This window comes from Cebus imitator, unplaced genomic scaffold, assembly GCF_001604975.1.
Source record: "Cebus imitator isolate Cc_AM_T3 unplaced genomic scaffold, Cebus_imitator-1.0 Scaffold375, whole genome shotgun sequence".
Taxonomy (NCBI): domain Eukaryota; kingdom Metazoa; phylum Chordata; class Mammalia; order Primates; family Cebidae; genus Cebus; species Cebus imitator.
In genome coordinates this window covers 603,609-631,199 of record NW_016107690.1, presented here as the reverse complement: position 1 = coordinate 631,199, position 27,591 = coordinate 603,609, and the positions used below count along the sequence as shown (strand labels likewise).

Sequence of the window (27,591 nt, the reverse complement as noted above, 5' to 3'; positions counted from 1 at the left end):
ATGTGCCTGGCCCAACAGCCGACACCCAGGTGCATGGGTGCCCACGGTAGCCTTGAGGCCTGAGTGGTTTGGGCGGTTTTCTGGACGTGTGAGTCAAGTTCTTTTTTATTTAAACTCTTAAAAAAATTTAAGCAAGCAAGTTATCAAAGGGGTCAGGCATCTGGGGGTGGTCAGCGGGGGACCTGGGTGGAGCGCGGGAGCTGGGAGGTTCCAGGCTCTGCTCCCAACAGACTGAGGCCTCCCCTCCTTGGCTGCATGCCTCAGCTGTGAGGGTAGGGCAGGGACAACACAGCTCACACAGGCAGAGGAAGAGCCACCGCAAGCTCCACGGGGAAAGGAGCCAGAACCCCCACCGGATAGATACGGGCCCTCACTGCAGCCTACAGGGCAGGCAGTCCTCCCATTGGATGGGTGGGGAAACTGACGCACAGCAAGTTTTCAAGGCTGGTCAGAGAGCTCTGAGCTTGTGGCCACAGCATCCAAAGGCTGGGCTCTCTTCTCTGGGGGTTAAGGGGGACTCTGTACCACTGTCACCATGTCGTCTCCAGAGGAACCACTTCTTAGCAGTGCAGACACTCCCGACCCCCAAGGGCTGGGTCTGGAGAGGTGTTTTGTTTTGTGTTTTCTCTGGGAAATGGGGTCTCACAATCTTGCCCATGCTGGTCTTGAACCCCTGGGCTCAAGCCATCCGCCTGCCTCGCAAAGTGCTGGGATCCCAGGCAGGGGCCACTGTGTCCAGCCACATCTTAGGCTAAGGCCATAAAAGCTTGAGCTGCTTCCGGACCCCACGTTGGGCTGGGGCCTACCCTGGACTTCGGGGCAGGCGGGCCTCAGCCTGGCACCCTCCCCAGCCCTGCCTGCCCTCCCCAGGCAGTCCCGCACCCTCACCCTCCCGTGCCCGCCCGGGCCGCGGCCTCACCAGGCAGTCCCGCTGCAGCGTCTTCACCAGGGCGCTGAAGGTGTCGGCGTCCAGCAGGAGCCCCTCGGGCATGTCCTGCATGAAGTCCAGGTCCTTGTAGGTGGGGAAGCTCTTCTCCTTCTCCTTCCTGCTGGCACGCCGCTTATAGGTGGAGCCCTTGAGGTCAAACTTGAGGTGCATCTTGACCACGCGCGGCAGGATGTTATTCATGACCACCACGCGGATGTTCTTGCCCCCCGACTGCACGCAGTACAGCCCGTAGAACTTGGGCAGCAGCGTACGCGGGTTCTGGTTGAGGTTCTGCCGGGAGGAGCGGGCAGGTCTCAGGGGCAGCCGGGCCACAGGCTCTCGGGGGTGGGCGGAGCTGGCCTCTGCCTCAGGGGACTTGTGGATGCCCCTGGGCAGCCCCCTCTCTCCCCAGGAGTCCTCAGGGACCCCTTCCTCCCTCTGCAGGTGCCCACCTGGCCTTCCCACAGCGCCCTACTCTCACGGGTCTCGGGGTCTCCCCATCCAACTGTGAGCTCCAGGAGGGTCTGTTTCTACAGAGCCAGGCCCCGAGTCAGGGGCTTCTGATCCACCAGAGGCTTCCACACTCCCTGCCTGCCCACAGGACATCGCCCCAGCTGGGCTTGCCTGCTGGGAGGTCTGGAGGACAGAAAAGTGATGCTCTGTCTATCCTAAGTACGTACACATACGTATATGCATATGCACGTGCACACGCACACGCACGTGCACACATACACATACACGCGCGCGTGCGCGCATATTTTCTTGAGACAGAGTGGAGTTCTGTTGCCCAGTCTGGAGATCTGCATGGTGCGATCACAGTTCACTGCAGCCTCAACCTCCAGGGCTCAAGCCATCCCCCCACCTCAGCCTCCTGAAGTGCCAGGACCACAGGCGTGCGCCCGGCCTCTGTGCTGGCTATGCTCCGCCTGTTTTGGACTAATCAGCTGGGACTTTCACTCCACATCCGGGTCTGCAGGCACAGGCAGGATCTGGGTCCCGCTCTGCCCTGTAGACCCCAAGCAGGCACTGGGTGACCCAGGGTTGTCCAGGTGAGGCCACAGCTCCCCTGCCCAGAACCTTCTATGACGAACCCAGGGGGATGCTGCCCGGGTGTCAGGGCCGGGTCAGACCCACAGGGAGAGGAGTGGGGGGTGAGGCCTCAGGCACCAGCTTGGGGAGGCTCTGCAAACTCCAACACTCCCCTGGTGGAACCCGGCTGTCACCTATTTTTGTGGGGCTGTGAGCTGAGAATGATTTTTTTCAGTTTTAAAAAGTGGAGAGGCCAGGCGCGGTGGCTCACACTGTAATCCCAGCACTTTGGGAGGCCAAGGCAGGTGGATCATGAGGTCAGGAGATCGAGACCATCCTGGCTAACACAGTGAAACCCCGTCTCTACTAAAAATACAAAAAATTAGCTGGGCGTGGTGGCGTGCACCTGTAGTCCCAGCTACTCGGGGCCGAGGCAGGAGTATCGCTTGAACCCAGGAGGTGGAGGTTGCAGTAAGCTGAGATCACACCACTGCACTCCAGCCTGGCAACAGAGCAAGACTCCATTTCAAAAATATAAAAGTAAACTAAATAAATAAAAAGAGGAGAAATAAAAATAGTTTTTTGTGACAGGTGAACAGTGATATGGAATTTGCATTTCTTGGTCCATGAACAACGCTCATGAGCACACGGCCGCACCCGTCCATTCTCGTGTGGTCACGGCGGCTCGGTGCCACCCAGGTAGAGCTGAGCCCTGGAGTCACAGACCACGGCCTCACAGGGCCAAAAACACTCACTTTCTGGGACTTGACAGACAGAGTTTGCTGAGCCTGATCTAGGGAGCCTGGGCCCCACCATAAGCATCACACAGAGTGATGGAGGAGGACTCAACGGGGAAACTGAGTCACAGGCTGTGCTGCCCAGAGTGGCCGGGCAGCAGCTGTGACCTGGCCACGTGGGAGGCGCCCACCCCGTCTGGGCAAGTACCCGAGTCCCAGGCCCAAGAACACAGCGGCCGCCGCCAACTCCTGCTCCCCAACCCAGGGCCTGATGTGCCCTTTCTGAGTCACGTGGGATGAAGAATGGGCCAGATGGAGCTGTCTCACGCCCACCTGAGCAGCTGCTCTTTTGTGGGGCACCAGCTGGCGGCCCATCCCCTCCTCTCTGCAACTCTCTGAGTCACCTTTGGGCCACTTGGGTCTCCATGGCACCTGAGAGACGCGGCCCACGGGCCGCCCTAACCCTAAGCCAAACCCACAGCTCATAGGGGGTGTTGGCAAGGTGGGGGTGGGGAGCCAGGCAGGGGCCGGTGCCCACCCAGCCCTGCCCAGGGACGGCCCTGGGAGCGTGTGGCCACAGGAGAAAGACAAGGCAGCTCCTGAACACTGGTGCTGGAGGAGCCTGACGGGGGACCCCGAGGGTGAGTCCCCAGGCGCCTCTTGCTGTGCCCCAAGGATGCCTGCTCGCCCTAGCCTTGCTGCTTCTGCCAGCCGGGAGAAGGGGGCAGGGGCAGGTGGGGGCGGGCGCGCACCATGTAGTATCCGGGGAGCAGCTTCTGCAGGAACTCGGCCTCCTTGTGCATGACGGTCTTGATGATGAACTCATCATCGCTGGTGACGTAGAAGAGGGAGCCGCTGGCGCCCGGGTTGGACAGCTCGATCAGCGGCTCGTTGCACAGGGAGTACTGGAAGCAGGGGAGGCGTGTCAGTGATCCGAGGCTGCTGGACACACAGAGGCGCCGCTCCCGGTCTGCCCGACAGCCCCTGGACCTGACTTGTCCCTCCATTTTACAGATGAGGAAACAGAGGTTCGGAGAGGGGTCGTGACTTGCCCGAGGCCAGCCAGCGACATGTGGTGCCTGAGCCGAGCCAACTCTGCAGCCCAAGGGCCGGCCCGCTAGGGCACTTCCCCAGGCTGCCTCCCCCTCTCCTTAGAAGCAAACACCTGATCATACGGGGGCGCCAGCAGGTGTGGCAGCACCCCTGCAGCTTGGTGTGGCCACAACGCCAGCTCTGCCCCATGAGGCATATGCAGAAGTTGAGGGGTGGAACTCGGGGAAGGCTCCCCAGAAGGGCGACAGGCAGCTGGTGCACCTGCGTATTTGCCCTTCTCTCCTTCCCACCGATTTCCCTCCTGAGATGCTGATGTGATGGTTGGAAGCCCAGCAGCCACGCTGGTCCAAGAAGTAACCTCCGGGATGGGAGCTGCATCTCTGGTGGGCAGGCCCCACTCTGGCCCGTGGCAGTCCAAGCCCTTCCTCCCCATCTCTCTGGCCCTTGTTCTCAGCCCCTGCTGTTTGTTTCATGATGTGCTCACTGTCTCTCTTCCCCCAGCCCTGTGCCAGCCATTCGGCAGTAGGCCTGTGGAGGCGGAGGTTTTTGTGTCACTGACACACAGCAGGTATTTGTTAAGGACGAGAGTGAAGATGAGGCCCGTGGGTGCTACCCTGAGCCTTTCGGGTACAGAACCAACGAACTGTGCTCGGGGCCAAGGCATCCGGGTCACATCCTGTAAAATCCTAAGTGGCCACCATTGGTCTACATGGATAAGGTGACAGCGAGCTCCCCATCAGCGAAGCAAGCCAGGTCCACCCAGGGTCAGCGCTGGGGCCGGATCCGCTGAATGACGGAAGGGTGGTCTCCGAGTGCTGAGTGCTGCCGGCCCCACTGGGAAGAACGCTGCTGTGCTAAGCAGGTCGGGGGCGCTCCCCAGAGTTCGGGGTGGTGGCGAGCGGAAGCCAGGGGAGGCCAGGCATGGTGGTTCACCTAGCACTTTGTAATCCCAGCACCTTGGGAGGCTGAGGTAGGAGGATTGCTGGAGCCCAGGAGGTCGAGGCTGCTGTGAGCTGTGATAGCGCCACTGCCCTTCAGCCTGGGCAACAGCGCAAGACTATTTCAAAGGGAGCCCCAGCAAGTGAGGGGCACCACCTGTGGAAAATGCTGACAGAGCCGGGATTGGGTGCGAGCTGGGTCCCCAGCTCCACACACTCTGATGTGTGGATATGCTTGGGGGCCAGAGGAGCTGGGAAACATGAGGTCACTTTAGGCCCAGGGCCTGGGAACGCCCCCATCCCTCCTGGGGCTCAAGTCACCGCCCCCCCCCGCCACTCCACTGTGCGGGGTGGTCTTGGGCCAGGGAATGGCGTCATCATTTATCACACGCCGGTCAACACGGGCTGGATTCTGCAGAGTCACCAACAGCCCTGTCCCCCTCGGTGGCTCAGAACAGCCACTCACGCTGCTTCTGCCATGCCTGGCTGGGAGTGACGGCGCAGGGTGTAAGCCATGGGGGGCTCTGAGGCTGCAGGGAGAGCTGTCTAGGCCACTGCTGTCACCTGGTCGGCCATCTGTCTGCCTTTCACCGCCCACTGCCACGAGCCACAAATATCCACAGGAAACGCAGGGCCCACGCGGCTCCTCCACCCTCCCCGCCACGGCAGGACGCCCTCCAGCCTCCCCGACACAGGCGTGGTGGCACAGGGCGAGGACAGGCCTCTCCTGGGGCTGGTGCCCTCCCTGGGAGGCCTGGGCCACTGTCCTCAGGTCACATGGAGCGGGGAGCGCCCAGCAGCCGGAGTACACCCCCGAGGCACAAATCCCTGCTTCCTCTCCGCAGTGGCAGGAGGGAGGCTGATCTCATCTGCAGAGCGGAAAACGCTGTGGAAGGGGCATGTTGAGCTTCACACAAAGACCACCAATGACAGGGACATTCTGGAGCCACACGCTAATGGCAGTTGCCCTCGGGCGCAGGCTAGTGGGGCTGCAGCCTCCACGGGCCTCAGCTGTCGGGGAGACACAGCCCCATGTGTGGGTTTCGGTGCCAGGCAGGGCCAGGACAAGCCCCCACAGGCTCCGTGGTCGGGGCCGGGGCTCTCTGCAGCCGCGCTGCTGACCGCGTCCTCTTCTCCACCCCCGGCCGACCGCTAGGCAGGCCTGGGCCCCACCCTGCGTCCCACCTCCACCTTCTCCTGCCTGGCTGTCCTGAGCTGAGAGCCGTGCCGGGGCCACCCCCACTTACCAGAGGGAACAGTGGCCTCAGCTTTCTCATCAGAGAAGCACTGGTAACCCCACGTCCCCGCAGCCTCACCTGTGGCCACTCAGGCTCAGGGAGCCTGGGGACTGCCACACGCACACCGGCCCGTCCCCTGCCGCCAGCGCACGGCCACTCACACCACAGCCTGGACAGAGGCCAGGGCTGCCGCCTGCTCAGCACTGGGGCCAGGAGAATTCTCACCCCGAGATGAGCAGAAGGATCAGGGGTCACCAACAGCAGGCTGGCCCCCTGACGCCATGGGTGCACACCCAGCTTGAGGCCCCAGAACTCGGTCTTACTGGATTCTAGGTGAGCCCCAGATGGCCCCAGTTCAGCTTTCATCCGTCCGCTCCCGATAATGGACACTGGTGCCATCTCTGCTACGAGCCCGGCCGCCACCTTTCACTCCCAGCAGCCTCACAGGCCAGAAGTGTGGCGTCCAGGTCACCCGAGGGCCATTTCTACGCACAAACCTCGGGCAGTTCTCTCTCCCCACTGTCCCACCCAGCTCAGGCAAACCGCTGGGACACAGAAGGCTGGACCTTGGTGACACGACCCAGGGGCATGGTGACTCCCGGGCACCTGAACAGGGCTGGGGTTCCCAGGGGTCGCACGCACCCCCGGCTGGAGCAGAGGCCGATTCTCCTGGAAGACCCAGGCTTCCCACAGACTGAGATAAACCAAACGCACACACAGTCCCCACCCAACCACCAAAGGCGCAAGGAACTGGCTGCACGGGTGAGGGCAGGACGGGAGAACCACGGGCCTCTGGCCCCGGGCACCGAGACGTTGCCAGAACGACAACCGCTCTTTTCTACAGAATTCACGTTTTCCCTGATACAGAGTTCTCCAAGAGACCAGGCAGGCTTGGGAAAGGCCACCCAGAGCTTTCAGAAGTGGTGCTGGTGCCCACGAGCTCCAAGGCCATCTCGGCGAGCGCCACCCTCCGCATGCGTCTTTTAGGGGCCCTGGTAACCGGCTGCTAGGTCAAAGGGGTTGGCCTAGATTTTGACTTTTCTGACTTGAAAGCATCAAGCCACAGCTAGAGCTTGGGAGGTCCGACGAAGCTGGTCCCCGGGGCACCCACGTCCCAGTGACTTGTTCTAACCACAAGCTTGGGTCGGTCACTCTGGCGCCAGGCTGCGGAAGACTGTACCATCTGTTTGGGGAGTGGACACCCTCGCTTGCTTGACAGTGAGCCCGCGTGGCGAGGAACGGAGGCTCCCAGCCCCCGCAGCCAGGACGGAGTCCCGCTGCCGCCAGTCATGCGAGCTTGCAGGCTGATCCCTCCCCTTCCCCAGGTGAGTCGCTAGGAGACCCCGGCTCCGAACTTGACTGTAACCCTACGCAAGGCACCCAGGGAGGCTGCCCCCAGACGCCTGACCCACAGGCCCCCCAAGACCCCAAGCACGTTCTGTTGGAAGACAGGAAGCCTGCGGCAGCGAATACACTTACCAAGTAATCGTCTGGCCGGATCCCGAAGAGCTCCCGGAAGTAGCGGAAGGCGACAGGTGCATAGGTCTTGAAGCGGAAGTCCTGGAAGTGGTGGGCAGGGGTGAGGTTGCTGCCTTCACTGCGGAGGAAGAACGGGAGAAGTCTGTGAGGCGGGTGGGCTATGCACCTCTCCCCCACTCCCACCACGGCCCCTCCTACTGCCTCTAGCAGATCAGCTCCAAGGCTTCCGTGAAACAGCCCAATCCCACAAGCAACATGGGGCTCCTGATGGGACCGTCCCCCAGTAGCCACCCTCCCTGCTCTCATTAACGACAGGGCCCACAGTGTTGGCCAGGGGAACATGGCCGCCAACAGTGAGACCACGCCGCCCGGCCTCTCCTGCAGCTAGGTGTGGTCATGTGACTGCACTCAGCCGATGAGACATGAGTGGAGCAGGAACGCTGTGTTTATGTCCTAAATGGAAGGGCTGTGTTGTTCTCCTTCTCCTTCTCGTTCCTCCTGTGGCTGGAATGAAGCCGTGATGGCAGGGGCCTGAGCAGCCACCTGGGACCACTGGCCACAGAGCTGTATACTGAGAATGCTGGTGTCAGGTGACCAGAAGGAACCCAGGACTCCAACACCAAGGTGCCTCCTGACCAGCCCTGCACTGCCTACTGGCATTTGTGGATTGGAGGAGAGCTAACCCTCAATCTTTCCTGCTTTTAAACTGCCTTTACATTAGGTCTCTGATTCAGCAGCAAATGAATATCCTGAATGACAGAGGGCCAGGGCTCAAGGGAGCTGTTTCCAGCACAGAAGGGCGCTCAGGACAGGCCGCTCCACCTAGGAGCCGTGCACGTGCCAGGCGAGCCCTGAGGCTCCTACCTGGGGAAGAAGATGCTCTCCACCACGTAGAAGTCCTGCATGAGCACATCCCGCTCGGGCTTGGAACTCAAGTGGCCCACGGTGTAGCCGATGCCCAGCTGGATGGCGCCCTTCAGGGTGGAGGAGGTGGTCTGCAGGGAGACCAGAGCGTCACCCCCAGGCTGCTCCCGGCCCCACCCTGTACCCCCTGCGCGCACCCCAGGGGGTGGAGTCTGTGTTCAGTTGCAGCTTGGGACCCGTCACCTCCCAATACCCCACCCTGGCCCCCGGGACGCCCGTCCTATAGCTGCTGAACTGTGGACACTGGGCTGGGAGGTGGGGTCACCCTCCCTTGCGCCACACAGCCGGTACAGGGCTCGGCCATGACTTCCACCCCGTTTCACTCAGCCCTCCAGTCCTGTTGGCTAGCGAGGTTCTAGAAGGTTCTCACAGTATGAAATAGCTCCAACTTAGCAAGGGTCAATTCACTGTCAGGGTTTCTTTTTAGGGGTATCGTTCACAACGTGATGCCCAGATCACTTTCATGTCTGCAGACACAGGTTCCTGCTAGCTGCTTTCTATGTAATACATGTGGTCACACTAGGCAACCCACACGGCTGCTCAGTGCCTCAGTTTCCCCACCTGTGGACAGGGATGGGCACAATGGTTCTGGCCCTCTTGGGGATGTGGTGTCAGCAGCTGTTAACAATTATTTTTACTTAATTTTTTATATTTTTGAGGCAGAGTCTTGCTCTGTCACCCACGCTGGAGTGCAATGGCGCGATCTCGGCTCACTGCAACCTCCGCTCCCGGATTCAAGCAATTCTCCTGCCTCAGCCTCACGAGTAGCTGGGATTACAGGTGTGCGCCACCACGCCTGAATGTTTGTATTTTTAGTAGAGACGAGTTTCACCATGTTGGCCAGGCTGTTCTTGAGCTCCTGACCTCGGCTGATCCCCTTGCCTTGGCCTCCCAAAGTGCTGGGACTCCCGGCGTGAGCCACCGCACTCAGCCACCTGCTGATACTTTATCATCGGCATCATTGGCGTTATTCTCGCTGTGCGCTCTCAGCGCCCTGTCCGCGTCAGCCCTGGGAAGCCACCTCAGCCCTCCAATCTCTAATTCAGGTCTCCTGTGCTCCCGTCGCGAGTGCGAGGCAGCAGGGAGGATGGTCGGCAGTTGGCGCTGCCCAGGTTCGGCCGGCCTCCCTCCTAAGTCACACTCCAGGTGTGGCCTGCACGGTCAACTCCTCAAGATGCCACGGACACAACAGATGTGTGCCCGGAGGTGACATACAAATGGCCAAGCCCGCAAAGACGCTCCATGTCACCGGTGGGGCACCAAGGAAAGCAAATCAAACCACGGACGGGCTGTGCACCGTGGCTCCCCGGGAGGCTGGGCTGGGAGGATCGTCTGAGCCTGGGAGTTTGAGACCAGCCTGGGCAACATGGCAAAAGCCCATTTCTACAAGCAAACCAAAACACGAACACCATGAAGAGACACCACCTCACACCCGCGAGGACACCAGAATCAGAGACAACCACCCCAAGTGCTGGTGACGACGTGGGGAGCCGGGACCTCGGGCAGCGCTGCCGGGACTGGAAATCGGAGCAACTGTTGTGCAGACTGTCTGGGAGGTTCTCAAAGGGAGACACGGAGTTACAGATGCCTCGGCAATTCCACTCCTGGGTGTCTGCCCAAGACCGACCAACACGTTTCCACACAGACGCGCACACGTGTCCTCAGCAGTACAGTCCACAACAGCCAGGCGTGTGAATCACCGCAGCGTCCAAGACGCAGCGAAGGGCAGGCGCCGCAAGGGCCCGCATGGGCCCCCACGAGCCAGAACACGACTCGGCCGTGAACAGGAGTAGGCTGTGACGTGGGCCCCAGAGCCACTGAACCCTGAGGATGCCATGCTCAGTGAGACGCCAGACGCAGAAAGTCACACGGCGTGTAATTCCGCTTCTACGAAAGGTCCGGGACAGGCCGCCCATCCACAGAGGCGGGAAAGGGATGCGTGCATGCCAGGGCTGGGAGTGGGGATGGGGAGTGACTGCTAATGGGGATAGGGCTATTTGAGCTGACGGAATGTTCTGGAATTAGAGGTGATGGCTGCACAACTCTGCAAATGTACTAAAAGTCATGTACTGAACACTTTAAAGGGTGAATTTTACAGTGTGTGAATCACATCTCAGTAAAGCGAGTATTTTTTTAAACAGACAGGACCTAGGCGTGGGTGAGAACAGAGTGGGGGTCAGACTTCCTGCCAACACGGTGTGAGCCAGGCCACCCCCGAGCATCCCTCACCAGGGCTGAGAGCCCAGGCACTGCTAAGGTTCCCGAGACTCAGAGCCAGGCAGGGGTTGCAGCCAGGCTGAGCCACAAAGCACGCTGTCTGGCCGCCGGGCAAGGACAGCAAACACTGGGGCGTCACCCAGGTCTGAGGACTCCAGAATCTGTCCCTGGGCAGACCCTGATGTGTGTCAGGGTGATGGACCCCATCCGTGGTACCCGTGGGAACCCCCTCCCCTCTGCTCCCTCCTGCTCCCCCCAGCCAGCTAAGGGGAGCCGAGGAACCTTCTTGTAGGTGGTTTCGCCGGATGCGTCCACACCTCGATGGCCCAACTTCTTCCCATGGCCAGGGCCCGGCTGTGCCGTCATGGACAGGGCCTGGGCAGAGGAAGCAGGAAGTGTTAACTTCATGAGGAACACCCCCACTGGAGCAGGGCACGCTCTGAAACCCTGGGAAGAAAGGGTTTAGTTGCTGGGCCCAGCAGGGGCGCACAGGGCAGGGGCAGGTCCGGGCAACTCTGGGGCGCAGCAGGAGACACCTCACTTGCAGGCACCTAACGGGCTGGCTGGGGTCCCTCAGTGTCCCATGCTGGACACCCAGAAGCGCTCACTCTGAGAGGGAGACCTCTGGCTCCTCCAGAAGGGCAGGAGGACTGGGCGGCCCCAGCCCCTAACTTCAGGGTCTCTCCCAGGTGCTGTGGACACTGAGGCCAGACTGCTTTCTGGGGTGGGGCTGCCCTGGTACTGCAGGGTGCTGAGCAGCACTCTGGCCTCCACCTGCTCCATGCTGAGAGCACCCCCAGCTGTGACAACCACAGATGTCCCACCGCCCAGTGTCCCCACGGGACAGGACAGCCTAGTGAGCCCCCTAGGCTGGAAGACTGAGAAGAGCATCTGGTCCCTGAGGGAGACGGTCAGGGTCAGGCCGGCTCCTGCAGGCTGCCGGGCAGCACAGGCATCTTAGCAGATGGTGTGAGCCACCTACCCTGGGGGCCTCAGCCTGCTGCCCTCAAGGGAGGATGTGAGGAGGGGCCATGGAAGTCTGAAGGGACACAGAGGCCAGCCAGGGGGAACGGCCCTGCCAGGCACCAACACTTAAGGAGTGCCACTGTGTTTCCCTGGAGAGCTCAGGGGCCCTACACTGGCCAGCACCCCCACTGCTCCCCTCGGCCAGACCCCATCCCACCGCCATCGGCCCCAGTGACGCTCCAGCAGCCCTGACCCCTGCCGTGCCCACCCCTGGCAGCTGATGCTGCTCAGCCATGTTTGGTGCATTCTCCCAGGCAGCCGCCAGGGGGCAGGCTTTCCCCAGGAACGTATCCAGCCACCTGTGCCGCCCTCCCTGATGCCCCCACGCATGGGGTACTCCGAGGAAGGATTCCAGGGTCCCAGACCAGGTAGACAAAGTCTGAACGGCTCAGGGTATGGACACAGGGCCCAAGGGCAGCCCAGGCACGACAACTGCCCTGGGGACCATTCCTGGGAACGGGACTCGGGAACAGGTACCCTGCGGGCTGCATGTGGGGAGACGCAGCAGCTAGGGCGCCCTCGGGGAACGGCCCACACCACCCACGCACACAGGGGCTGGGAAGAAGGCCACTCCATGCCACGGGGCTGGCAGAAGCTGCTAAGGCAGGACCACTGTGCAGAGAGCTCTCCGGAGGAGACAGGCAGCAATGACAAGACGGGGAAGGGACAGTGCATACGCCACCGCCACCGAGTGACTCACAGACGCTCAGGGCGTGGGTGGAGCTGGGAGCCTCGGGCGTTGCCCTCTGGGCAGCGTCTGACCCTCCGGCCTGCTCCTCCATTCCTGCCCCCAGTCCCCCAGAGCTGCTCTCTCCTCCCCCACCCATCCCCCAGAGTCCTGGCCCCACGTGACCTGTAACCCAGACGAGCCCTTCCTGCCCCTGCAGCCCTGACCAGCAGCCCCACCACTGGGGGCGCGGCCCCTCAGATGCAGGGCCCTCCTCCATCGCAGAATTTCACCCTGACTACTCAAGACTTGGTTGGCGTGGATCCTGTGTCCATCCGCCTGTGGACACTGGATGGCGTCTGGGGCCTGAGAGGTGCAGGGAGCCCCCCAGGCCACACAGCTTCTCTGTGGGTAGGGAGGAAGTGGGTCAGGGTGGGGACCCCAGGCCCTCCGTCCCCTCCAGACACTCACCTCTGTCGGGGCTGCCTTCTTCTGAGCCAAACCTGCAGGAGACACAAGCCAGATATCAGACCTGGGAGCCCCGGGCCCAGCCCCCGGCCCACCTTCTGGCCCCCCAGGCCTAACGTGTGTAACTCCGCATGGGGCCTGTCTCAAGGGTACACAGTCAGGAAGATGCAGACTGAGTGTGCTGGGAGGGATGTGATGAGGCTGGGGGCCGCTGGGGCCTGCCACGGTCACCCTGGTCAGGGCCACTGGGGCCTACAGTAGGGGAGAGGCTTTGCAGCCTCAGGGAGGTGAGCGGCTGGCAACACCCAGGCTCCGCACCCACCAGAGGGCCTGGGGCTTGGACCTGGCTGGAGGACAGGGGAAGTGGGGAGCAAACCTCCCCCGCCCTGATCCCTTCACGCCCACACATCAGGTTCTGAGCAGTCACTGACCAGGCAGCTCTGAACTGACCAAGCCCCGCTTCCCCGGAGGCAGGCACCAGGAGAGGCTCGGTCATGGGGAAATCAGGTGCCAGCTCGGGAGAGGGGGCGAGGGCAGGCTGGAGTTGGGGAGGGCCCAGCCCCTGAGCGGCTGCAGTCAGTGGGAGCTGGCTAGAGGTCCCCAGGGCTGGTGCCCAACCTGCCTGTCTCCAGGGAGAGATTTGTGGAAGGATAAGGGAGGCTGTGAGGAGCGCCCAGCCCTGCCCTGGCTCCTGGGCCCACAGCTTCCAGTCAGTGCCTGCAGCGGGGTGCAGGACAAAGCTCCAGAGAGGACGACGGGGGCCTGCCGGGGTGAGCCACCGCCCAGGCCCTGGCAGAGCCGGGAGCGCCTCCGTCCACGCAAGGAGGCTGGGATGAGGGGCAGGCGAGACTTGGCATCTGGGACCCAGGACCATGTCCCTAACCCTGGGGCTCCCGGCAGCAGGGCCCCGGAGTCCTCATCTGGACAGTGGGCTTCCATGGAGAGTCTTCTGCTCAGAGTTGTGGTGGGCAGAACACGCGTCCCCAGGACTCGCCTGCCTTGATCGTGAAACAGACTATAGCTGTGATAAGGGCCCTGAGACCGGCGGGCGGAGGGGGGTGATCCTGGGGGACCCGGGCCCCGATGTCCTCACAGGGTCCTCACGAGAGGAGGGGGGAGAGTCAGAGAGAGACTGGAAGAGGCTCTGAGGTGGCTGTGAAGGGGGAGGATGGGCCCTGGGCCAACGGACAGACGGGCACAGGCACCCCTAGGCCCCGGGAGAGATGGAAATGGAAATTCTCCCCTGCAGCCTCTGGTGGGACCAGCCCTGTCCCACAGCTTGACTTTAGCCTGGTGAGGCCCCATTATGAGGTCGGACGCCCGCCCCAGGGCCCTGAGGTAGGAGGCGATCTCGGTGACTGCAGGGAACGCACACCCCGGCATCCACCACGTGGGACGGGGCCAGACCTGGTTTCACCCTCAAGGGGCTCACAGTCAGCAGAGGTTGGCACATGGCCAGGTGCTTGATGTGGGGTGACAGGTAGGGTGCGGATCAGCAAGAGAGGCTTCCTGGACAGGTCGTGTCTGGGCTCAGTGCAGAACAAAGGCGCAGTGGGGCGCGGGAGGGAGTTCCAGGCCCAGGGAACAGCAGCGGCACGAAGGTCACGAGGGGCTGAGGCAGCGGCGCTGCTGCGCGGGTCACAAGGCACCCTCCAGGCTCACGTGAAGGCAGCCGGCGAAGGGGAGGACTCCTGCGAGATTCCGATGCTGGCACCACCCAGGGCCCAGGGCAGAGACACAAATTCTTTTCAGTAACACAGTGATGGGGGCCCGGTGCTGCCAGCCTCTTCTCACTCTATTCTCCCCTCTTAGAGGAGGCTGAGGGTCGGGAGGTGAGGCTGACGGAAGTCTTCCAGCTGGGGCGCGGGGGCAGGCCCTCACATGGGCTTATTGGAAGCCCGCATGCCCTGCCCCCAAGGCGCAACCCTCTGGCCGGCTCCCTGCTCTGCGCTGGGCAGCAGTGAGCCGGAACTTGTGGGGCCCTGGCTTCCAGGCCAGCCGAGGTGAGCAGGGGAGCCCAGGACCCATGAGGGGCCAACTGGGTGAGGCTCAGGGAGGTGCAGACAGGTGAGGAGGTGGGTGCGGAGTCTGAAAGGGTGGAGGACCGCCGAGTGTGGACGCGGGAGAGAGGACGGGAGAATTTCCCCAAGAGACAAGGAGTCTTTCCAAGCCAACACCTTAGAGTCAGCAGAGAGCACAGAGAGGGAGGGAGTCCCTGGTTTAAGACTCGGAAGGTGATGCACAGACGGAGGCGCTGACCCACCCCAGGTCACACAGAAGGGGAGGCAAAGTCAAGCCCCGGCCTGGGTTGCCTATGCCCTGCCCTCTCAGCCCTGCCAGTGCCCTGGCCCCCATGGGCACTGCACTGCTCTCGGTGGGTGCGCGGGAGGCCCACATGCGCGTCCCCCGGTGACTGCCCTGCTGTCCGAAACACGTCTCCACTGGCACTTTGAAGCCAACTGAACACAGCTGGGTGGGGCCCACAGCTTTGCTCTGCACCTGGGTCGGAACCGCCAGAGACACAGTGAAGGCACAGGGTGGCAAACTCTGCGGGGTCAGGCCTGGGGGCAGGCACAGGCCGGGGAGGGAGCCTCAACTGAGACTCGGGTAAGGCCTGTGGCCACGGTCAGTCCCCATGCCTGCCTGGGGGTTCCGGATTGGGCAGTGTGCCCCCACATTCACGTCCCTCAAAGAACCTCAGAAGGCAACCTTATTTAGAAAGAGAGTGCTGACGTCATTGGGTAAGATGAGGTCGTGCTGGAGTGGGGCGGGGCCCAGATCCGTCTCGGCTGCTGTCCTTATAAGAAGCCCCGCAGAGAGGCCAAGACGCCTGGGGATGGAGGTGGGGCAGGAACCTCTCCTCCAGGCCCAGAAACGCCAGCTAAGGATGCCTGGGGGCACGAGGAGCAGAGGAGGCGTGGAGAGAGCTTCTCCCCGGTTGGAGGGCGCAGCCCTGCCCATACCGGGAGCTGGGCTCCGAGCCTCAAGAGCCAGGCCAGAACAAACGCCTGTTCACGGCCTGCTGCTCTGCGCCCCCAGTCCCTGGGACTCTGGGCAGCCCAGGCCCTGCCCCGACTCTCTAGTGAGGATTCAGCCCGGGGTGGGACAGATGTACTTCTCGAGGCAGCTGGAACAGTGGAAGGGTCCCCGCCTTGGGCCACCTGGGCTCCCTGCAGGGCTGGGCAGGCACGGACGGGGTGGGGGGCCTGGAGGGGTCTGCAGACCAACCTGCTCACCGCAGGGGCTGGAGGGAGGGGGCGGGTCAGGGGCGGAGCGAGTGAGGTGACTCAGGGAGCTGCCTCTCTGTCCTTCCGAGGACAGGGCCGGTCGCCCCCAGGTCTCTGACAGGCCATGAGGGCCACTCCGGGCTGGGGGCCGGAAGGTGCTGGAGGCTGACGTGATGTTTGGGTTGGCGGCCCAGAGCAGAACAATTCACAGTTTAGCGTCCAGGGTGTGGGGGAAGGAAAGGAGAGGGCAGGAAGCCAGCAGCGGGCAGGGCGGCCATTCCAGACCTCACCGGGCCGCCACAGTCCTGACTCTACTCCCGAAACCGCCCCCTGAGCCCCCCATGCCCACTGGAGCGACTCAGCTGTTTTCCTTGGTGGCCGGGTTGCTGGGCAGTCACGGCGCTTGGGTGGAGGAAGGCGCCCTGGGTCCGCCCTGCCCAGACTGTCCCAGGCTCCCTACTGGCCCAGGACCAAAGGGAGGCAGTGAGGCCCTCCCAACCCGGCTCTGCCGACCTCACCAGGAACCTCACGGTCACCTGTGTTGTGTCTGGGCCCTCTGCCTCAGTTTCCCTCCTTGGCTCCACGTCTTCATCTGCCCGACTCGCCTGAGCTGGCTGACAATGGGGAAAGAAGAGGGGTGGCTGGCTCGGGCCCTGCTGGGAACGTCTGTGCACTGGGGGCCTGGGAGGTTAAGGGACCAGACTGAAGCCCCAGGTAGGGGCAGGGCAGGAGGGGGAGGCGGAGGCACTGGGTTGGGGGACCTGGGGAAAATGCGGTGCTCCCAGGGCAGACAGCAGGGGCCGGCAAGGAGAGGCCAGAGCCGAGTATCCCATGGAGGAGAGGGGACCCGGGGAGAGGCAGAGTCTTGGAGCCACTGCCCGGCCTGGGTGTGGGCAGTTGGGCACCATCTTTGCCCCATCCCTGCTTCCTGTGAGGCCCACTCTGGGCACAGAGCCTGCCGTGACCCCCATCAGGGGCCACCATGACGTCGAGCGCTGCTCGGCCTGAGATGTGACTAATTATCTGCTGAATGAACCACCCCGTTTTCGAGGAAATTAGATTTTAAAAATAGTCGGGGGAGGAAAGGCGAGCTCAGCTGTGGAGCCGGGAGGTGGGCCCCTCAGCCCACGGCTGCCAGGGGGACGGGCGGGCAGGGGCACCTTGGGCGTGTTGGTCAGGGTGGGGGGATAGCCAGGGTTTCATCTCTCCCTCTCCCCACTCTCGAGGGGCAGCAAGGCCCCTGGGCCTCCACGCCAGCCTCTGCTGCAGCCGCCCACTGTGTGGCCTCAGATGAGTCCTGCATGTCTCTGAGCGGTTTGCTCCGCCCGGGCTGAGGGCCTCCTCTCCCGGCCCCATCACAGGACTTGGCGGCGCCCCGGGACTTCTCTCTCAGCCTCGGTCTCTTTGCCTGCAAAGTGCGGCTAAAGCCAGCACGGACCCTTGAGGCACTGCCACTCTCCATGAGGCCACACGGCCACCTCTGCACCCGGCACTGGGTCACAGGCCACCTCTGTACCCGGCACCTGGCCACCTCTGCACCTGACACACGGCCACCTCTGCACCCGGCACGGGGCCACAAGGCCACCTCTGCGCCCGGCACACGGCCACCTCTGCACCCGACACACGGCCACCTCTGCACCCGACACAGGGCCACAAGGCCACCTCTGCACCCGGCCCAGGGCCACAAGGCCACCTCTGCACCCAGCACACAGCCACAAGGCCACCTCTGCACCCGACATACGGCCACAAGGCCACCTCTGCACCTGGCTACAGTCACCTCTGCACCTGGCATGGGGCCACACAACCACCTCCGCACCCAGCACGGGCCACATGGCCACCTTGGCACCCAGCTGTTCGCTGCTCTGCGCCCCTGGGTGGGGCTGCTGCCCAAAGGGCCACTGCTAGGTGCCACAGGAAGGTGCGGGCTCACCGTGACACAGCAACTCAGTGCGTGAGGACGCCGAGGCACGGGGTCCTGTGGTCCCGCAAGCAGGAAGCAACCCCGGGCCGGAGCTCACGCTCAGTCCTCATTTGCTAGAACAACAGATCCTCTGTCCTCCCGCTGCGCAGGCCTCTAACCATGGGGACCACAGGCCCTTGGGGGACCTGCCAGGAAGGCCAGACTGGGCAGCAGCACTCCATGACACAGGCTGGGTTGGGGAACCAGAGTGGGCAGGGCCGACCCTCAGCTCTGGTGAGGCTCAGCCCAGGACGAGGTGGCCGAGGCAGTCCATGCGACAATCTTCTCTCGGGAAACTGCAGAACGCTTCTGTGGCTGGCCACAGACGGCTGTGACACTTGGCAGGGGTGTGACTCACTCTGACCAACAGAATGGGACAGAAGGGATGACGTGGGTGTGAGGAAGGCTGGCACTTCTGACTGCGTCTCTGGGAAACTGGGGCTTTGAACGCTCAGAGGCCGGCTCCCTGCAAAGAGGCCAAGCGGCCCCAGCTGCCCCAGCCATCCCAGCTGAGGGCTCACAGGCACGTGCAGGACTAGCTTGAATCTCCTGCCACCACCGACCACAGCCGTGGGACCAACCCCAGGTACGACCTGCAGAAGAACCACCCAGCTGAACCCAACCCAAATAACACAATCGCCAGCAAATACACAGTTGCTTGAAGCCTCTATCTTGGGATGGTTTGTTACACGGCAACAGCTAACTGAAACAGGCATCGCGTTTCCATGCTGACAGCGTTTCTCAAAGAAATACCTCAACTGCTATCTGTGGACTTCTTTGGAACAGAAGGAGTTACAGTTTTAAATTCCTTTGTCTTACTTGGATTTCTCACATTCAAAGGGGCATTAATAATCTGTATGATGGATTGTTCAGCCAAGAAAAGGAGCAAGGCTCCGACACAGGCCACAGCACGGATGCACCTTGAGGACGTCACGCTTAGTGAGAGACGCCAGACACAAAAGGCCACACAGTGTGTGACCCCATTTCTATGAAATGTCCGGGACAGGCTGATCCAGAGATAGGGAGGGGATGCGTGGGCGCCGGGGCTGGGGAGAGACAGAGAGTGACAGCTGACGCGCACAGGGCCTGCTTTTGGGATGATGGAAATGTGCTAGAATTCAAAACCCTGTGAATACACCAAAGAGAATTTACTCAATTGCAACCACTTCAAAGGGGGAGTTTTGTGGCAGGTGAATTATGTCCCAGAAAAGCAAAATGAAGAAGCAGATCCGTTTAGCTGCAAAAGCATTGCCCAGTGACAGACACCAGCTGGAGCCCTCTCCAAACTCTGCCATCCTGCAGGGCCTCAGTTTGCTGGTCTCTAAAGGAGGTCAGGGGACTAGGTCAACGCCTGACCAGAAGGGCAGCCAGTCCGGCAGCCTGGAGCTTCTCAAACCGTCTGTGCTGAAGGGCTGAGCTCACCCTTTCTTTTCTCTCCATCATTGACCAAGACTTCTGTAAAACGAGGTGAACAACAACTACCAAGGTCTGAAAGGCTGGCTCGGCATCCACAGAACCATGCAGCTGGTCACTGGTGCTGACCCTCAGCGGGACGGCGGGATCAGGGGATGGAGGGACGGAGGGACGGCAGGATGGTGGGATCAGGGGATGGATGGATGGAGTGAACAGAGCCAACGGTCAATCGCAGGACCCACAAAGTAAATCGTGGGTCTACTGCCCAATTCTTTCAACTATTCATCACTTTTTGAAATTTTTCTTAATAAAATCCCTGTACCCCAAGTGAAAGGTGAGTCTCGACCTTGGACACAGGTGTTTTCAAGCTTTGGGGACACACAGTTTTTGAGGGGACTCTGCTTGAGGAACCCAAGTCAGCACACAGCTCACACAGCATGCCCCCAAGCTCCAGCGACTGAGCCCTGTGCCCAGGCTCCCCGCCTAGCACCGAACCTTTGAGGGGCATGTTCCTGCCTTGGGAACACGGCCCGGCTACCCCTATGTCTCAGCATGGCCGGCTCCTGTCCTCCCATTTGGGTCTCAGCCTGACTCTCGCCTCCCCAGAGACTGTCCTCACAGCCACCTTCCTACCTGCCCTGAATCTCGTTCTATTTCCCCACAGTGCAAGTCACGGTTGGGAGTGATCTTGCTCCTTCTGGTGAGAGCAGAGACCGGTGTCTTGTTCACAGCTGCTCTCCCAGACCTACCCATTGCCCAGCACAGAGTAGGGGCGCAGCAGCGCCAGTGAATGGAGCTGCGCCAGGGGGCTGGGCTGGATCTGGGAAATCCAGAGGGGTCCTCAGCTGTGGAGGGGGAGCACTGGGGAGGACGTGACCTGGGACCCGGGCTCAGATGCACAGTGAATCTGCCACCGAGATGAGGCATCAGGAAGAGATGCAGGCTTGGGTCAGATGTGCTGAGAGCAGTCAGGACCTCTAGGGCTGGAGGGGCCCAAGGGATGCCCTGGACGTGGCCCAACATGCTGGGCTGGGCACACATGGGAGACAGCATGGCAGAGCAGGCAACTGGAGCCTAGAACGTGCCCGGGACATAGTAGGTGCTCCAGAAACTTTCTGAAGCAAATGAAGAGGTGAATGCTGTGGGAGACGCTGCCTGGGCTATGGCAGGGCTTGGGGGATCCCACTCCTGCCCTCTGGCCCTGTGAGAACACCCTGGCTACAGCCAAGCCCCTCGGACTGCTGGGGCCTCATCCTTGGGGGACATGGCAATGGCCTGGAGTCCCACAATCAAGCCTGGAAAACAGCCCTGAGGTGACTGTAGGCCACTTGTCACCCTGGATTCACACTATTTTCTGATCCTGAGACGCCTGGTGGGGTGAATGGTGTCGTGTGATATTCTGTCCACTGGGTTGTTCATTCATTCATTCAATTTATTCATTCGTTCACTCATCCAAACCCAAATCTGCAACCCTGGGTTTAGGGGATGAGACACCACTGGGGCAGCTGGCTCTCTGTCTAAATACCATTGTCCTTTTTTTTTCTTTTAAGAAGGTGTCTTGCTTTGTTGCCCAGGCTGGAGTGCAATGTTGTCATCCTGGCTCACTGCAACCTCCGCCTTTCAGGTTCAAAAGATTCTCCTGTCTCAGCCTCCCAAGTAGCTGGCATTAAAGGCACCCACCACTATTCTCAGCTAACTTTTGTATTTTTAGTAGAGACAAGGTTTCAACATGTCGGCCAGGCTGGTCTCGAACTCCTGACCTCAGGCGATCCACCTGCCTCGGCCTCCCAAAGAGCTGGGATTGCAGGCATCAGTCACTGTGCCTGACCCGTCCAAACATAATGTCTAATAAGAAAAAGTTTTAAGCACCTAGAAAAGCATACGATCACATAAAAGACACCCGTATGTAACTGTGTAAGTCAAAAAAACCTTTTCTATTTATCCCTCAGTCAGGAGTCGGCAAGCTTTTGTAAAGGGTCAAGGGAGATCAGGCGGAGGCCAGGACGTATCTGGGATGGGCTCTGGGCGTGGCCCTGAAGGCGGAGGGAGTGGTCTAAATGGGGGTCTCACCAGGGGAGACTCTGCCCTCCAGGGTACACTGGGTGGCCCAAGGCCACCCCACTCCAGAAAAGGATCAGGTCCTTCAGGTCAGCAGTGCTGAGGGGCAGAGACCCTGTTCTAGAGACTGGGTGGTAGAAGCCCCCCCACCGCCCACACACGAGAACCGGGGTGAACACAGTATGGACGTGTGGGGGAGGGGCGTGGCGGTGGACAGGGTGCTCTTGATACGATTCTCCAGGTGAGTACAATGTTTCGGGAAAAGAATGTGTGCCTCTGCCATCCCGTCCATTTTGTCTTTTTTTGACACTTGGTCTGTCACCCAGGCTGCAGTGCAGTGGCGCGATCTCGGCTCACGGCAACCTCCGCCTCCCCAGTTCAAGCGAATCTCCTGCCTCAGTCTCCCGAGGAGCTGGGATTACAGGCATGCGCCACCCCACCCAGCTAATTTTTGTATTTCTAGTAGTTTCACCATGTTGGCCAGCCTGGTCTTGAACTCCTGACCTCAAGTGATCCGCTCGCCCAACTGCTGGGATTACAGGGGTGAGCCACCGCATCTGGCCCACTTTGGCCTTTTGGCTGAAGCTCCCCGTGATTAAAGCCGCAGCGCGTACACACATCCCCGACGAGGGCTGGTGCTCTGCAAGCTGTGTCTCCAGCCCTCTCCACCCCCTGAGGTGACTGTCACTAGACCTATTCCACAGCTGTGTGAGCTGAGGCTCAGAGGTCTGGTCTGGGCAAGTCAAAGACAGCAAAAGTCACTCCAGCCTGGACCTGAAGGGCAAATGGCAGCCCCAGGGCAGCTTCTGGAGGAGAAGCCGAGCTTAGGCGCATTTTTCAGATAAACTCCAGGGGAAGCAGCTAGACAGAAGCCACTCAGCCAAACGAGGCCTGGATCCTGGGTTTGGTCCTCTGGCTCCTCAGGCCCACCGGGATCCAATGCAAGTCCCTTCCCCGTCAGTCTGGTGTGTGCAAATACGCTTCCACAAACCCAACTGCAGGGCCTGTCGTACGCTGCATGCTGCTCTGTCCCTGTCCCCTCCGCTGCCCAAATAGCACAGAGGGGAACACACAGAAGGTGACTAAAACTTCTTAGGAAAGGCATTGTGGGCCGGGCTAGGTGGCTCACACCTATAATCCCGGCGCTTTGGGAGGCCGAGGCGGGCGAATCACCTGACTGTCAGGAGTTCGAGACCAGTGTGGCCAATATGGTGAAACCCCATCTCTACTAAAAATACAAAAATTGGCCAGGTGTGGTGGTGCACACCTGTAATCCCAGCTACTAAGGAGGCTGAGGCAGGAGAACTGCTGGAATGCAGGAAGCGGGGGTTGCAGTGAGCCAAGATCGTGCCACTGCACTCCAGCCTGGGCAATAGGGCGGCTCCATCTCAAAAAAAAAAAAAAAAAAAAGGCACTGTGGGCCAGACGCAGTGGCTCATGCCTGTCACCCCAGCACACTGGGAGGCTGAAGTGGGAGGCCTGCTTGAGCCTAGGAATTCCAGACCAGTCCGAGCAACACAGCAAGACCCCATCTCTTAAAAAATAAAAAGTTATCTGGCGTGGTGATGTGCATCTGTAGTCCCGGCTACTCGGGGGGCTGAGGTGGGAGGACCGCTTGAGCCTCAGAGTTGGAGGCTGCAATGAGCTGTGACGGTGCCACTGCATTTCAGACTGTGGATGGAGTAAGACTTTCTGCCCAAAAAAAGGAAAAAAAAAGAGAGAGAGCAGAAAAGGAAAAGCATCATGCTATCAAGCTAGCCCAAGTCACCAGGAAGTACAGGAGGCACAGGGGCCCAGCACCAGCAATAACATCTCCTTACTCACTGCTAAGCTGTCACTAATCCTGTTTCCCTCTTTCCTTTCGCCGATAGGAAGCCCCACGTCCTTAGAGATGAGATAGTGCCACTTCTTGAGGAGACACACGGGAGCTCTTTTCCTGGTCTGGCTGCCCACAAGCACCCTAATGTGGCAAAGCCTCAGCCTCTCTGGACCTCAGTTTCCCCAACTGTCACATAGTCGGAGTGGTACTGACCTCCTGCATGACACAAGGACTCTGAGCTCATTTCCACGAGGTACACAGAATGGAGCCAATGGAGTGAAGCCGCCTCCACCAGTGACCTGAGGCCCTTCTGTGCCATGTGAGCTGCTGGGGGTCCTGGAGACCCCTCACACCCCGGGCTCCTGTGGACTCTCAGGGTCGCCCCAGCCAGCCCACGCCTGCCTTTCTGACTCCTGCAACCAGGAGGCTTCTCCTGACCACTTCCAGGGATTTCCTGACCCCCCGATGGAGCCAGACACTCCCCCGGGCTGTGCGCCCAGGTACCGGCATCAGGTACTGCAGACACCTGGACACCTGTCCCCACCTCAGCCTGGGTTCCTAACGGACAGAGCTGCTGGCACGGACCCAGCTGACGTCACGTTGCTGAGAGGGCGCTCCGCTCTGCCCTGGCCCCCGGCCTGCCTGCACACTTTCTCCCTGGGCCCTCGATGGGCGGGCAGTGGGAGTCCTGCCTCTGTGTCAGGACACGGACACAGGAACCTGCAGTTCAGCTCCCAGCTGGGCCCAGCTCACTGTCCCCACACGCTGGCCCTGGCAGCCATGAGGCCACTCACATGGCAAGCGCTTTCCCCTGTGGGACGCCCGCCCTCGATGCTCAGGTGCTGCAGGGAGGTCAGCCTGCACTCAGCCCCAAACAGCCGCTCACCTCGCAGGGGCCACGGGGCCTCTTCCAGGCTGCAGCCATTACATCCTCAGCTGGCCGCAGAGCTCTCAGGGCTCTCAGTGCTCCTGGGGCCAACCTGGCTCTGTCCCGCCTCACCCCTGCCCCCAGGCCATAGCCCTCAACTGCAGTCCAGCCTAATGGCCTCAGCACCCTCTCAGAGGGTCCCTGACTGCTCAAGCTTCCTCAAACCCTTGGGCCTTGGGACCTGCTCCCTGCACCTCCCACCTCCTCTCTGCTTGGTGAGCGCGCCCTCCCAGGAACGTCTGCCCACGCCTGTCCCCAGACCTAGGCGGTCCCAGTCCTGGCCCCCCACTCCAGCACACTGTGCTGTGCTCCTGCCTGTTCTCCCTGGCTCCACAGGGCATGGCCGCCTCTCCCTGGTTCTCCATGAGCCCTGTGCCAGCCCAATGCTGGGCATGGAGCATCTGTGGAAGAACAAAGCCTGGAGGGCTGCATGAATGAGGCTGCATGGTTAAACGCCAGGAGCCTCGGGAGGAGGAGGCCCGGGAACAGAGCTCACAGCTTCCCCTCACACACACCCCGGCATCTGCCTGAGCTGAACCTCAGGGCAGGGCCTGAATGCCCAGCAAGTCCTCAAGGCCACGGCCCTTCCGGCCCAAGCTGCCCTGAGCAATGCCCATCTTATGTGCCTTCTGCAAAGGGGGAAACTGCAGCTCACACAGGAAGTACTAGGATGCTTTCGTAGAGATAGAATCCCAACTCACTGCTTTCAGAAAAGCAGAAAGTGCATGTGGAGAGGGCTTTTGTTAACAGACCTCGGCCCGGGTTTTCAGAAACAAAGTTTGATTGGCACAGGCCACGCCCCTTCATTTGCATATAGCCCCCTGCTGCTTTCCCTGAAGAGGCAGGCGGGAGCAGCCTACCAGGGACTGTGCTGTGGCCGGCAAGGGCGGAAGGACCTACCACCGCACCCTTCCGAGGAAAAGCTGGTCCCTCAGACAGAATGGGAGAGGCCCGGCTGGTGGGCTTCAAGCCCAGCTGGACCCTGGGGCCAGTATGATCCACAGAATCCGGCTGAAGCGACCGCATGCGACTTCCGTGGCTGGGTCACGATAGACACTGCCCTCAGATCACTCACTGTTGGGGAAGCTAGACGCCATGCTGTGAGGTCACCCAAGCAGCCAGTGCAGCTGAGGCCTCGCCAACAGCCAGGCGAGGGTGCCACCTGGGAGGTGGCTCCTCCAGCCCCCGTTGAGCCTTCAGAGAAGGTAGCCCCAGCTAACGGCTTTGCCGCAGCCTCGTGAGAGACCCCTAGCCAGGACCACCCAGCTACGCCGCCCCCAGACTCCTGACTCAGAAACTGCGCGAGGTCACAGATGCTGCCTCAATGAACATTTGCTGGACAGAGGCTCAGATGGAGAACACCTCCCTTCCCTCCGCTCCTTCCCTCCCCTCCCTCTCCCTCTCTCTCCTCTCGCCATGGTCCTGCCCTAGGGCCTCTGCCTGGAACTCTCCCACCCCACCATTCAGGTCTGAATCAAAGTTCGCCTCCCGAGAGGAGCCCTCCCTAAGCCCGTTGCCCCTGCCTGGTCTACTTCCCTCTACTCCTTCGTCCTCCACATCTGCTCCCTATGAGGCCATGAGCCTGGCCACGGCAGCGACCTCATCTTTCCTCCCCTTGACAGTGCAGGGAGCATGAGCCTGGGGGTCTGGGTCCGGGGCAGAGGGCTCGGCTCAGGACGGAAACGGGTTTGGACAGGGTCAAGAGCCTGGGGGCGCAGGCTGCTTCCTGTCTCTAACCATGGGCCACCCTGGAACAGCTGGAGTGAGAGAGGAGCCGGACAGGGACAAGACAGTCCACATTCCCCGGGTGTGTGCGGAGGGGCCCGCGCCGTAGGAGAAACCCAAGGCTTAGTCATGCGATCCTCCCAGCAACCCTGAGACACAGGCACCATTACCGCTCCTGTTTCCCAGAGGGAGAAACTGAGGCTCAGAGAGGCCAGATCGCTTGCCTGAGATCACGCTGCAAACATATGGGGCTGGATGCGCCTGATTCCAGGAAGTCAAGCCCCAGGCTGCAACACCACCGCTGATGACAGGACAGTGAGGAGGAGCCAGGTGGGTTAAGGGCAGAGGGGCCTCCGGACAGAGGCACAGCCAGTGCGGAGGCCCCGGGGTAAGACCATGTCTGGAGAGCGGGGATCCGCCCGGACACAGCCAGAGCTCCCCCTTCCCCTTCTGGGCAGTCCCACACCTCCCCATGACGGAGACCCCTGCCACTCTGGACGGCACTGACTGTCTCTGCAGCAGGCCCGGCCGCCGGCGCAGGAGAGGCAGAGCAGACGCTTCAATGCCTGGAGCACCGCCTGCAGCCTCCTGGCTGGGAAGTGGCCTCTCCCACCACGGACCTCAGGATTCCTCAAAAGGAAGACAGGACGATGAGAAGAGCGTCCCCTCACGGCACTGTGGCGGCCAGCACACCAGTCACGCACGAGCACTTCTTTGCCTTATAATTAGACGCATCCAGATAAGCTCACTGCCGCCCCCTCACCCCACACACAACACCAGCACACGATCAGAGACTCACGCACAGATGGGGACACCTGCTGCCTACCAGGGTTCCTTCCCTCCCAGGGGTGGGGCCAACATCCCTACCCTTGAACGTAGGCGGCCATTAAGTCCTGCTTTGGCCAACCACATGAGGCAGAAGAGACACCATGAGAGGTCTCCCATCATCCTTTGCTCTCTTGGGATCCCACCAGGACGATGCTGGGGCCTGGCTGGATGGCAGCAGCGACGTGGACACAGGCCTGGGACAGGAGGCCACGGGGCGTGCCAGCACCAGTCAGACGCCACTGCTTAGGGGACCCAGGCCGACGGCAGCGATAGGGAAGAACCGACCTGCTGAGCCCAGCCAAGCCCAAGAAACTGACAGCAAAAGCACTGTGCTGTGAAGCCTCTCGACACAGCACTTGTTAATCCATGATTCCCACCACTGACGCACCCAGAGCGGGGCCACTGACCTGCTCAAGGTCACACGGCACGTAGGCACCAGGCAGCAAAGCCCCAAGCAGCTCTCTCCCCCTGAGCACCAGGATCTAGGCCCCTGCAGCCCAGCAGGAGAAGTCAAGATCTTGGTGCCACGCGGCTTCCACCACTGTGGACCCGTCATTCAGCAGTCAAAGCCAGATGCTTGAATCTCAGCAGGTTCTGAGTTATTTGTGGGCATGGGATGGGGGAGGGGCTCCTGCTTGGCATCTTCCACTCTTTGGTAGTGTTTGAAGTACGTATTTTGTCACTTTTATTTATGGAAATGAGGCTTTTCTCGAAGGATTCACACACTCAACTTGTAAAACAGGCGAAGGAAAAGAAAACAAACATCCGAGAAAGATAGCCAGGCCCCTCTAATGATAAAGACACGATGTGAAGCCAGCCTGGCAGCAGTGGGGCGGGGACGCAGGGGGTCCTTACACGGGGTGAGGCTGCTGTCAGTGGGTTCATCCCCAGAAGGTAGCCTGCCGACATTTCTTTTTTTTTTTTTTTTT

At 61.0% G+C, this 27,591-nt stretch overlaps 1 protein-coding gene across 11 annotated transcripts in view; it reads right to left on the bottom strand.

Annotated features, from left to right (window-relative positions):
• Positions 1 to 27,591, bottom strand: part of PIP5K1C (phosphatidylinositol-4-phosphate 5-kinase type 1 gamma) — a 57,835-nt gene that overhangs the window by 18,913 nt on the left and 11,331 nt on the right. For 9 of the 11 annotated variants that reach the window (XM_017507405.2, XM_017507407.2, XM_017507403.2 and 6 more), the window contains exons 2-7: positions 12,708 to 12,739; positions 10,826 to 10,918; positions 8,267 to 8,397; positions 7,403 to 7,520; positions 3,447 to 3,599; positions 920 to 1,219 (exon numbers count right to left, since the gene is read on the bottom strand). In XM_017507405.2, coding sequence (XP_017362894.1) covers positions 920 to 1,219; positions 3,447 to 3,599; positions 7,403 to 7,520; positions 8,267 to 8,397; positions 10,826 to 10,918; positions 12,708 to 12,739 — 827 coding nt within the window. Of the gene's footprint in view, positions 1 to 919; positions 1,220 to 3,446; positions 3,600 to 7,402; positions 7,521 to 8,266; positions 8,398 to 8,696; positions 8,788 to 10,825; positions 10,919 to 12,707; positions 12,740 to 27,591 lie in introns of those variants that run through there. The other 2 variants (XM_037730990.1, XM_037730992.1) reach the window with 2 other exon arrangements.